The sequence below is a fragment of the Danio rerio genome, chromosome 25 (genome assembly GCF_052040795.2).
Source record: "Danio rerio strain M-AB ecotype USA chromosome 25, GRCz13ab, whole genome shotgun sequence".
Taxonomy (NCBI): Eukaryota; Metazoa; Chordata; class Actinopteri; order Cypriniformes; family Danionidae; genus Danio; species Danio rerio.
The window spans coordinates 35,639,100-35,652,500 of NC_141045.1; the positions used below are offsets into that span (position 1 = coordinate 35,639,100).

At 33.5% G+C, this 13,401-nt stretch overlaps 1 protein-coding gene across 7 annotated transcripts in view; it reads right to left on the bottom strand.

The window, feature by feature from the left end:
• tln2b (talin 2b) overlaps nt 1-13,401 on the bottom strand; it is a 259,057-nt gene that overhangs the window by 109,789 nt on the left and 135,867 nt on the right. For 4 of the 7 annotated variants that reach the window (XM_087312504.1, XM_087312503.1, XM_087312501.1 and 1 more), the window contains 4 exons: nt 12,435-12,511; nt 9,585-9,768; nt 6,919-7,032; nt 4,759-4,867 (listed from right to left, as the gene is read on the bottom strand). In XM_087312504.1, coding sequence (XP_087168630.1) covers nt 4,759-4,867; nt 6,919-7,032; nt 9,585-9,768; nt 12,435-12,511 — 484 coding nt within the window. Of the gene's footprint in view, nt 1-4,758; nt 4,868-6,918; nt 7,033-9,584; nt 9,769-12,430; nt 12,512-13,401 lie in introns of all 7 variants that reach the window. The other 3 variants (XM_087312506.1, XM_087312505.1, XM_087312507.1) reach the window with 1 other exon arrangement.

Consider the following 13,401-nt stretch of genomic DNA (forward strand, 5'->3'; position numbering starts at 1 on the left):
AATGCATTGTAATTTCTCTGTTATTAGAAAAAAAACTGAGGTACCTCATCCACCGCAACACCATTCTCATATACTGTAATTGCTGCGATAGAAAGAACTTCTGTTTCGGTAATGAGAATTTCAGTATATTTTATACAACTCTTAAGAATTTAATGTTAATTTGATGAACTTAGCTGTCTTAGGTCTGCAACATCTGCAGTAACATGAAGATTATTAAAATAATTTCCCCTGTCAGAATGGTTACATGACTTTTGGATTATCATTACCGAAACAAGCAGTTTTCTACATTGTACTTTTATTGTTAAATTGTACTTTTGAAAAGTCTAAATATTTGCACTGAGTAAAAAAATAGCTAATCCATCATTATTTCTCTGTTATTAGCAAAACATACTGAGGTACTTCATCATCTGCAACTCCATTCTCATATCTACCGCAACCACTGCATAAGACTGCATAAGAAACTTCTGTTTCGGTAATGAGAATTTTAGAATATTGCCTATTTTAAAGTAGTAACTCTTATGAATTTAATGTTAATTTGCTGAACTCTGCCCTCTCAGGTCTGCAAAATCTGCAGAAACATGAAGATTTTTGGAATAATTTTCAAGTCAGAATGGTTACACAACTTTTCGATTATCATTACCCAAACAAGCAGTTTTCTATGTACCTTTGCAAATTAGCTAATGCATTGTAATTTCTCTGTTGTTAGAAATACATAGTGAGGTACCTCATCCACCACAACTCCATTCTCATATACCGCAACCGTTGCGATAGAGAGAACTTCTGTTTAGGTAATGAGAATTTAAGCAGCTCTCTCAGGTCTGCAACATCTGCAGTAACATCAAGATTATTGACGTAATTTCCCCTGTCAGAATAGTTACACGACTTTTGGATTATCATTACCGAAACAAGCACTTTTCTGCATTGTACTTTTATTGTTAAATTGTACTTTTGAAAAGTTAAATTATATACTTTTATATACTTTTTTTAAAGTCTAAATATTTGCACTAAGTAAAAAATGAGCTAATCCATCACAGTTTCTCTGGTATTAGCAAAACATACTGAGGTACCTCATCCTCCACAACTCCACTCTCATATACTGTATACCGCATATGTTGGGGTAGAGGGAACTTCTGTTTCGGTAATGAGAATTTAAGCATGTTGCATACTAAATTTAAATAAATCTTGTGAATTTAATGTTAAAATAATGAGCTTGGCCCTATCAGGTATGCAACATCTGCAGTAACATGAAGATTACTGAAATAATTTTCCGGTCAGAATGATTACACGATTTCTCGATTATCATTACCGAAACAAGCACTTTTCTACATTGTATTTTTATTGTTCCGTTGTATTTTTTAAAAGTCGAAATATCAGCACTGAGTAAAATGAGCTAATTCATTGTAGTTCCCCCGTTACTAGCAAAACATACTGAGGTACCTCATCCTCCTCAACTTCATTCTCATATATACCGCAACCGTTGCGGTAGAGAGAACTTCTGTTTCGGTAATTTAAGCATATTGCATATTGCATATTAAGCATTATTGGTATAATTTCCCCTGTCAAAATGACTTTTTGATCATTACCGAATTAAGCACTCTTTTACATTGTACTTTTATAGATTAAATGTACTTTTTAAAAGTCTAAACATTTACACAGAGACTCACAAAACATACTGAGGTACCTCATCCTCCATAACTCCATTCTCATGTATACCTCACCTGCGGCAGTAGAGAGAACTTCTGTTTCGGTAATGAGAATTTAATGAGAACTTAACTTTTAGAAATCTTACTAGCTGTTAATATTTTGCAACAAGGAAGCATGAATTAACACGCTGATCCAAATATAGCAGGTCAATTTAACATCTATGGCTTGAAATCAGCCCTCTCAGGACATCTGCAGTAACGTGACCATTATTGGTGATCTCATCCACAATGAGCTCCATATGACGCCGAACACACATGCAGTCCTTCAGCAGTGCATCACATTACATCCTAACAAGCTCTTCGGGGCAGGAGAACAGATGCAGAAGACACAGAGAAGCCGGAGCTGAGCTGCTGCTTAACAGGCAGATCTCGCTGCTATCAAACAGATGGCACGAGGAGATTAAATCCAGCAGAAACCTGGTCCGCTCCGCGTGGAAACTCTCCAGAGAAGACACAGATCCTGCCAAGCGGTTCAGCTTCAGGACAACAAACTTCACTTTCATTGATGGAAATATTTATTAGCGCAATTGGAGAGAGACTTATTATTTAGCGCCGAGATGAAACTTAATTTTCTATCATCGATTGCGGCTAATGAAATAAGAAAAAAAAAAGACTCTTAAAAGGCTGCTTGTGCGATATTCTTCTAAATCAGTGGTTCTCAAAGTGGGGGTCGGGACCCCTCAATGGGTCGCGGGACAATGAAGGGGGGGGGGGGGGGGGTCACCTGGTGATTTCCAAATATTTATTTATTTTTATTAAACCATAGAAATTAGCATATTTTATCCATAACCTACTGACAAGAAAAAAAAATTGTTGTTTATAATTAGTATATAGTTACTATAGTAGCTCATAGTTACTAGTTCTATTGGATTGCGACCCCTGGGGTAATCATTATATTAAAGACTTAGCAATAGCGTCAGATGCAGCAGATTGATTTTATAATACCAGGCTAAACTTTCCGGCACATTTACAGCACTTACATACATAAATAAATGAAGAATAGACTTGGGTCTATTGGTGTGTGTGCGCATTTGCATGCAAGTTTTCTGTATTTATAACCACCTCAGGGGATATTGGGGGTCGCGAGTCACAGGCATTGTTATTTTGGGGGTCACTGGCTGAAAAGTTTGGGAACCCCCGTTCTAAATCATCATGATTTCCGCACAATTGTGGGACTGGACAAAAGACGTTTCTGGAAAGAGTGTTCAACAGCGTATATAAACCATGACAGAATTACAGTTTGTCATTTTTTGGGAAAGTCGAGATTGCATTCAATGTGCATTTCAATTCCACCACATCGTTTGTCTTGCTAAGGCTAATTTCATGGCGTGTTAAGCTTGCTATATTTGATTTATTACATATTTTATTTTATTTGGTACATATTTATATATTCATGAATACTATATGAAGATAAGTAATGTAATGTATTGTGTATATCGCATTTATCGTGTATGGCCATACACCCAAAGCTCTTCACAATCATGAGAGAGGGGTCTCTCCACACCACCAGTGTGCAGCATCCACTTGGATGATGCGACGGCAGCCACAGGACAACGGCGCCAGTGCGCTCACCACACGCCAGCTATAGACGATGTGAAGAGACAGCGATAGAGCCAATTCGTTGGATGGGGATGATTGGGAGGCCATGATGGGTAAGGGCCGATAGAGGGATTTGGCCAGGACATTGGGGTTAAACCCCTACTCTTTACAAAAAGTGCCATGGGGTTTTTAATGACCACAGAGAGTTAGGACATCGGTTTAACAACTCATACAAAAGACAGCACTCACTGATAGTATAGTGACCCCTTCACTATACTGGGGTATTCGGACTCACACAGGTCGCAGATTAAGCGCCCCTTGCTGGCCTCACTAACACCAATCAAACAGCAATCTAGTCTAGGGGCCCAACCAGATAGTAATAAGGTGTACCTAATAATATATATATATATATATATATATATATATATATATATATATATATATATATATATGAGCAATATCACACAGGAATCAGAGGAGAATGGCAGGAATTAAAAAAAGGAGACAGAAACTACTGTATTTCGCTCTTCTAAATGGCCTTTATGCATTTCTCCCAAGTGCTGTCGACTACATACATGCCAGTCAGCGACAATGAGTAGGCAAAAGGGAAAGGAAAAGCCACTCAAACATCCGTCGCAATATAAAATGTTACATTATTGAAATAAAAGAATGACACAGTGGTAGAGCGACGTGAACTGAACTGTGCTCCCATACATGTGTGCTTACCAATAGGGGGCTTACATCTCAAAGGTCCTCTTAAAGGAGACGTGACATTAATACACAATGCATCAAACATTAAGTGACCGTTATAATATCACAATAATCAACCCCCAGCAGCGCAGCCACCAGACTGCTGTTGTGTTTGCGTTAAGGAGGGACGAGGCTGATACCAACTTCTTATTGGCTCTATCCGGTCCACCTTAAAAACGGCGACGCTTATTCGGGCTCAACAGTTGTAATCTACTAAGCTTATTATGCAGTCCTGGCGCCATCTTGTAGATAGACAACATCAACCGTCTTTACTAATGGACACTGACACGCTGTCTGTCAGAAATGATGAATATTTTTAAAATAGGGACTATGCTTGTAAATAAACTGCATAGTTGCAATCTAAACAACTACATTCTCGACTACAATAGCCTCAAAAGTAAATGATGTTGCCAAACAGCAGGAATGTTTGTCAAACTGTAGAGTCTCTCTGTTTGTATGTGAGCGGAGTAATACACAAAGGTGAAGAGGCCTTTGTGTGGGGTTATTGGCAAAATATCTCACGGCTATTAGCCAATCAGATTCAAGAACCAGACAGAACTGTTGTATAAATATATATATATATATATATATATATATATATATATATATATATATATATATATATATATATATATATATATATATATATATATAAAACTTTAAAAAAAATTATTGTTAATTTTATAAATATAAAATGTATATTTATTGCTTATGTAACTGAATGCACAGGTGGTTTTTATGGGTAATTTCTTGCTTTGGTACGTACCGGCAGTGAGGTTGACCACTGATGCCGTTCCAGCAGTGATTGCGTCCACTTGAGAGTGAATCTCGTGTTTGGACTCATCCACTTTATTCTGAACCCACATTCTGGATGCCTTGATGGAGAAAAGAGAGCAGCGTAAATTAAAGAAAATTCATCCTTTGCCTTTTTCTCTTACAAATGAAGGTCATCTAAGCGCAGGTAAATGATCGATGACCATCTCAGCACTTAACGTCAATAAATGAGCCATAATTGTACGGCTGTGCCATAATACGTTATTATAATGTCACAATAACAAAATCCTTCAAATAAATAACTGCATTATGAGGCTTTTATGCTAGCTTGCAGTGCGTTTTCTGGCTCCCGTGGGATTTGAATTAGCAACCTTCTGCTATGTAATACATCGCTTGTGCTAGGACCTGCTTACTGTACAAGGATCTTTCATTTGCAAACCAAAAAAATAAATAAAAATCAGACAAAATCATTTGATGGTGAACAGAAATATGATCATTATTTTTGCAGCACAAAATGAAACAGTTTAGGCTATAGACATTGGTCAAATATGCCAAAAATAATCAAATATCAGACAATAAATCAATTATTTTCATAATAAATATCACATCGTTATTTGTTCCAAGGTTAAACTGAAAGATAAATGTTGCTTTAAATAATTTGTACTTGCCAAACAAGTCAACTGAAGTGTTTTTTTATGACAGATTTATTAAAACATGCATTAAATAATAAACACAAGAGGTAAACCAAAAATATCTATTAATATTATAAGTTATTCTAGTGCATATTTTGATCAAAATACATGTATTACTTTAAAAATGGTACATTTTAGTTAGCTGCGCTGTATATTTTAACATCTTTATATTATTTTTTAACAAGTTTATTTCATGCTATAACTAGTAGTAAAAAGAAAGAGAGGATCAGTTTATGAGCAGCTAAAACGGTCAACAAATTTCTGTTTGTGTAAAGTTTATTAATCCACAATAAACAGCAAAGACGTAAACAATTATTGTTGAGATTTACAACAATAAGAAAACAAAAAAACTGTATGGATGCATCGATACAGATTTCCGATAACCGATAGTACCGATAGTACCGATAACTTGAATGCAAATATGCATGTATATATAAGCCAAAAATTCAAATCTTGATATGATTTTGTATTGAAAACCAAAATCAAACACAAATAAATAAAACTGACACCCAGGGCCGGAGCAAGCTGAACTGCCGCTCTAGGCAAAGGACGGTCACGCCGCCCTCAAACCTAAAGTGACCTAATTTTTTCTATTCTGCCGCTCTAGACGCGGCTATAACTGAGGCGCGGGTGACGAGGGTAGTTTAGGGGACGCCACCCTCTCTATTCTGCCGCGCTAGACGCGGATGAGGCGCGGGTGGCGAGGGTAGTTTCGGGGACGCCGCTCTCTATATTCTGCCACCCTAGACGCGGATATAATTTTGCCCTCGGGTGGCGAGGATAGTCTGGGGACGCCGCTCTATCTATTCTGCCACCCTAGACGTGGATGAGGGCTCGGGTGGCGAGGGTAGTTTCGGGGACGCCGCCCTCTCTATTCTGCCGCCCTAGGCGGCCGCCTAGGTCGCCTCTATGGAAGCGCCGGCCCTGCTGACACCTGATTTTATTTCTCGATTTCATTGGAAATTTATCGGCAGCCATATTAATTGGCAGCCATATTGATAAACCTTTGTTAAATACAGTTACAACTGCTGTTATTTAAAGTCCACATGAACCGGAAGCTGCAGCTGTTTGTTTTTTGTATTGTGATGCAGTTTCAAAAAAAAAAAAAAAAAAAAAGGAATGTTAAATGAGGAAACAGTAGGCAGGGCTTGTTTTGCTACTGCAAGCTGATTGGATGTAGTAAATTAGGCGTTTTATTCAGAAAAATCGGGGAGTGGTTAAGTATGTTAGCCACGCCCAATACCTCAGACAGATGTAATCTGTCGAATGTGACGGTGCATTTTCGGATTTCAATTAAAGATTACAAAGGCAGACTATATATTTTTTTCTTAATGACATGCGCAGATGAATTGTTCATCACAAAACTAGCAATGCTAGCTAACAAGATCAATATGGTTAATTTTGATTTCATATGTACTTTAAGCACTGCATACACATTTACCCTTTGGATAATGTCTTACCATGTCGTGTCCCAGAGGTGGAAGATTGTCTACCTCTCCCAGGTCAGCTTGTGCCTGCTGGACAGCCTGCATACTGGTGTTAATGGTTCCCATCAGTGCCTGCTGGGCCACACTCTGATGTCAGAGGAAACAGTCATTTAGAACACAACATGCTGACAAATATTAAATTATAAACATTACTTATATTTGTTAATGTATAGTTATGTTCTGAAGCGCATCAGAGGGCAGTTCATTGAATTACCACAAGGGGCGCTAATCACATTAGCATAACATCCGCTTTCTTCGCAAGTTACTGTATATTAAAGAATCTTAATCAATGTGGTCAAACTGTACATTTACCAGAGTGAAAGAGCAGTGACATTAGCAAACATTTTCTTTGGCAAAAAGCCTTAAGGTTGGACATGTTGTGCATTCAGAGATGCTCTTCTGCAGACTTCGGTTATAACGAGTTAATGTTGCCTTTCTATCAGCTGGAACCAGTCTGGCCATTCTCCTCTGACCTCTACCATCAGCAAGGCATTTGCGCCCACAGATCTGCCGCTCACTGGATATTTTCACTTTTACAGACCATTCTCTGTAAACCCTAGAGATAGTTGTGCGTGAAAATCCCAGTAGATGAGTAGTTTCTGAAATACTCAGACCAGTCCGCCTGGCACCAACAGCCATGTCACGTTTAAAGTCACTTAAATCACCTTTCTTCCCCATTCTGATGCTCATTTTGAACTGCAGCAGATCCTCTTGACCGTGTCTACATGCCTAAATGCATTGAGTTGCTGTGATTGGCTGATTAGAAATATGTGTTAACGAGCAGTTGGACAGATGAACCTAATAAAGTGGCCAGTGAGTGTATATATATAAATATATATATATATATATATATATATATATATATATATATATATATATATATATATATATATATATATATATATATATATATATATATATATATATATATATATATATATATATATATATATATATATATATATATATATATATATATATATAAATATATATATATATATATATATATATATATATATAAATATATATATATACATATATATAGGGCTTTACATTAACTTTTTTGATCACCAGCCACTGTGGCTAGTAGATTTCCAACATTACTAGCCACTTGCCATTTTCACTAGCCACAATTTTGTTGTTTGGAAAATATATTTTATATTAATAAATGTGACTTTGACAAGCTAAAATGACTTGATTTAAATGTTGTGTTGTCCACATGCCTCCTCATTTATTCCACTGTTTATGTGTGTTGTGTATGAGCTTGCTTACTGTGCATGAGCAAATGGGTTGTGTCGCATTGCAATTGGTTTTTATTTCGCATTACTTTTTTAGGGTTTAGAATAAAGGTTTTACCAAATTCATCTTTAACCACACAAAAAAGAAATAATTATTTCTTAGCCACATATTTAAATGTGTCAAAAACAAGCAAATATATAGCTGTATACATACACTTTTTATTCAACAAAACTTTTTTTTTTTAATTAACATTTAAAAAGATCTATTGTTATGCATCTAAAATATGCACAGTAATCTGTCCTGGCTAAAGGTCCCAGATCAGCGGTTACCACACATAAATGGGGAGTTAATCTCATATCAAAGAAATGTTATTGTAAAGGATGATAATTAAACTATATTAACAAAAATAACTGTAAGCAAAAGAAAGCAGGTAAAAACATACCACGAGTGATTATGAAAGGATGTTCACATGCCTGAGAATAATTCAAACAAAAGCAGTGACTGCTGCTGTTACTTACAAATATAGATATTCTTTTCAATCTTGAGCTCTTAAAAGCAGCAGGACTGTGGGTACACGAGCATAGTTTTTTGCCTAGTCTTTTCAAAGAGAACCGATCGCAAGTGAACGGGAAAAAAGGCGCAAGTAAACGGGAGCGCGCGCAGGTTTAACAGTCGCGTGCATCACATCACCTCTGCGCACGAGTAATCATACTCATACGGTATTCACCTGCTTTGTCTCGCGCGAACACAGTTATTGTTTTCAGTCGTGCTGCTTCTCGAGTCTAAGATCACATTTGCACGCATATTGGGCCATCCTTATTGTCGAACCCTGGTTTAAGAAAACTACAATGTAAAATGCAAAGTGGCTAGTTGGATTATCTGTCTAACCCGCCAAAGCTGAAATCTACCCGCATTTGGCGGGTGTTAATGTAAAGCCCTGTATATATATATATATATATATATATATATATATATATATATATATATATATATATATATATATATATATAAATGACAAATATATAAATTTAAATAATATAAACTAAATAAAAAAATTAAATGGTACAAACGTCTGTTACCAAGATTGTTGGTGGTTCATTCCACTGTGGTGATGCATGATAAATCATGTTAAAAAAAATAAATAAATGAAGTTTGGATTAAAATGAAATCAGAAAAAGGTCAATTTGACAAAAAAAATTCAAATCTAAAGCACGTTATTAAAATTAAGTTTGAAAATTCACTATCCTACACCTATGAGCGCCCAATTATCCAAATGATAAAAAGCGACAGTCCCATTTACATCCTATTGAATTACAAGTGCCAGATGGGAGTTCTGAAAGCAGAACCGCTCTACTGACTCAACTATGAACATAAAGAAAAGTGCAGTTGCGGTTTCTGACCAGAGGGGGCATGTGTCCTCTGTGCATCTGTCCCATGGTGATCTGCTGTTGGGCCGAGGGCATCGTGCCCATGTTGAAAGTGTCGGGGCCTCCTATTGACCCTGAACGCATGATGCCAGGCAGCGCCACCGACCCGTGCTCGACTCGACCCACCCGGTTAAACTGCTGCTGGAGGATGGTGGACCTGTGAAACAAGCAATAGCTCATTATCAGACTGCATTCACTCCTCTGTCTGTGAATGATGGCTGTTGTTGTTGTTGCGGTAATTACTGACAGCTATTAAACTCAGCTGAGCGACGCACCAGGAAAACAGACGCTTCAGGCACTACGGCTTAATTACAGCTCATTGTGAGAGGCCTCAATTTTTGGATTATAGTGCTAGAAGTAACATGAGTAAGTTGGCGTGAGGACAGACACGGGCACCGATGCCCAACGTCTCCCTCTCTCCTGCATTCAGACATAATGACTATTTTGCAGCCGATGCATCTCATTAAGTTTGTCTGATGTATTAGTCTTAAATGTTTTTTTTTTTTACATTTAAACCTTTGAATAATTTAAATTCGAAAATAAATATGAAAAATATAATAAATGAAAAATGTTTTCTATTTATTAATGCTAATAAATGTTTATTAACTAATATTCAAGAAGATTATTTACTTTGAATAAACAAACAATAGACAGAAAATTTAATAAATAAATGGACAAATAAATATAAGTAAATATATTTAATGAATAAATAAATAATTAAATGAATAAATTGAATAAATAAATAAGAATATTAGATGAATGAATAAATTAACAATTAGATAAATAAATAAATTGGATAAATAAATAAATACCAAAATAAATTAATACTTAAATAAAAAATATATTAGACAAATAAACATATAAATAAAAGAATAATCAAATATATTGGATAAATAAATAGATATATATGATAAAAATACATTAGATAAATAAGTAAATAAATAAATAAATAAGTAAACAAATAAATACATATATTGGACAAATAAATAAACAAATATATATATATATATATATATATATATATATATATATATATATATATATATATATATATATATATATATATATATATATATATATATATATATATATTAGATGCATAAATAAATAAATATATTGGATAAACAGACAAACAAATAAAAAAATTAATTGGATAAATAAAAAAAATAAATAAATAATGAAATAATGAAATAAATAAATATATTAGATAGATAGATAGATAGATAGATAGATAGATAGATAGATAGATAGATATAATATAATATAAAACTTATATAATATATATTAGATAAATAAGTAAACAAATAAAAATATTGGATAAATAAATACATACTTAAATAAATATATTAGATAAATAAATTGGATTAAACAAATATAAATACATTAGAAAATAAATAAATATGTTGGATAAATAAATTATATATATATAAATAAATAAACAAATATATATATATATATATATATATATATATATATATATATATATATATATATATATATATATATATATATATATATATATATGTATATATATATAAAATAAATATATAAATTGGGGAAAAATAAATAAATTGGATAAATAAATAAATATTTTGAATAAATAAGTAAATATACTGGATAAATACTTAAATAAATGAATAAAAATAGTAGATATATAAAATAAATAAATATATTAGATAAATAAATAAATAAATAGAAAAAATAAATAAATTGGATAAATAAATACTTAAACATATTAAATAACTAAAATAAATTGATATATTGTGTAAATTAATAAATAATTTGAATTCATAAAAAATAAATAAATAGCGTCATTACTTAATTATTTAATTAAATGCATAATGATAAAAATATAATGAATGAAAAATATTTTAAACTTATAATGGTAATCACTGTTTATTAACTAATATTCAGAAAGATTATTCACTTCCTATGAATTAAAAATTGTATAAAAATGGTCTGGCTGTGAATGATTAAACAAAAAAAATAGACTGTTAATTCAATATATTAATAAATAACTAACTAACTAACTAACTAAATAAATATATAAGATAAGTAGATAATTATATAAATAAATATCAAATCAAATCACTTTGATAATCATGCATAAGACCAAAACAAATTAAACAGCTTTAAATACTGTAGCAAACCATTCGTTCATAAAAATTGAGTATTTGTACACATTTCAGCATTAAAGTTTCCTTCTACTCTTCTGACTTTGAATATTAACCTTAATAAAGCCATGAATATATCACAGATTAAAAGAAAGTAGCTTGAAATGCACAATGCAATTTGTAAACTATATTAACTGTCCTTTTTAAACTCTAAGTAGCAGAAATGCTTTAAAAATGATCTTATTACACTGAAAAAGTGCAGCAGGCTTCATGAAATGACCCAAATATACAAATAATGATACGTTTTAATGGAGTGGCTGAGAAATAGCACAATGTAAAAAGGGAAGCATTCACTATTTGTATCTCTCTCTTCCAGGAACCTGATATCTTAAAAGACGCCTCGCAGATGATGATGAGAATGCCCTTTTATTTATTTATTTTTTGTAGAAATAATAATCTGGTTTCCTTGCCCTCAGCGCCTTCTGAATCAAGGGTAGAAAGAGAGAAAACCTGTCTCCATCTCCTGATGATTAAAACGGCAGCTTCTCCGCCGCCGTCATTAGAAACAACAGTGGAATACAAATGAAAGCAACTGTTTTTTTTTGTAGGTGTGTGTAATCACAATGCAATTACAAATGTGACACGATGACTGCTGCCTGAAAGCATGTTGCATGATGGGTGTATGAGTGAACAATACATGTGCACTGACTTTTTTGGCGATACAGATTCTTCCAGCATGGTGGATTCTTCATCCCCGTCCAAACCGAACCGGTCTTTACTCTGCTTCTGTAAGATAACACCATCGATAAACATTTGTGTGAATAAATGACAACCACATCTGCAGGGTCAATCTTTTTGGAATAGTTCAAACTCCATGTTGATTTTTCATAAATAACCTGGTTTGACAACATTTTGGGTGAACGTTTGCTTTAATATTAATACTAATACTAATATTAAAAGGTCAAATGTTTCCTTAATCATTAAGGTTATATAAGAATTAGTTATTAAAAAATACAGTAATGTATATATTTAAATCATATATATATATATATATATATATATATATATATATATATATATATATATATACATACATACATACATACATACATACATACATACATACATACATACATACATACATACATACATACATACATACATACATACATACATACATACATACATACATACATACATACATACATACATACATACATACTTGTATACTGTGTTCACACACAGTTGAAACCAGAAGTTTACATACACTCTTAAAAAGTTTTACTATTTTAGGTCCGTTAGGATTACCTAAACGATTTACATTTGCTAAATGCCAGAATAATGAGAGAATTTTTTTTTTGAGAACTTTTTATTAATTTCTAGACAGTCAAAAGTTTACACACGTTTCCTTGGTAGTTTTTGTTAGTTTTGCTTTTAAACTGTATAATTTTGGTCAAATGTTTCGGGTCTCCTTTCACAATAGTTTGCAGGAATTTTGGCCCATTCCTCCTGACAGAAATGGTGTAACTGAGTCAGATATGCAGTCTTGCTAGCACAAGCTTTTTCAACTCTACCCACAAATCTTCTATAGGATTGAGGTCAGGGCTTTGTGATGGCCACTCCAAAACATTCACTCTGTTGTCCTTAAAGCACATTTGAACTAATTTGGCAGTATG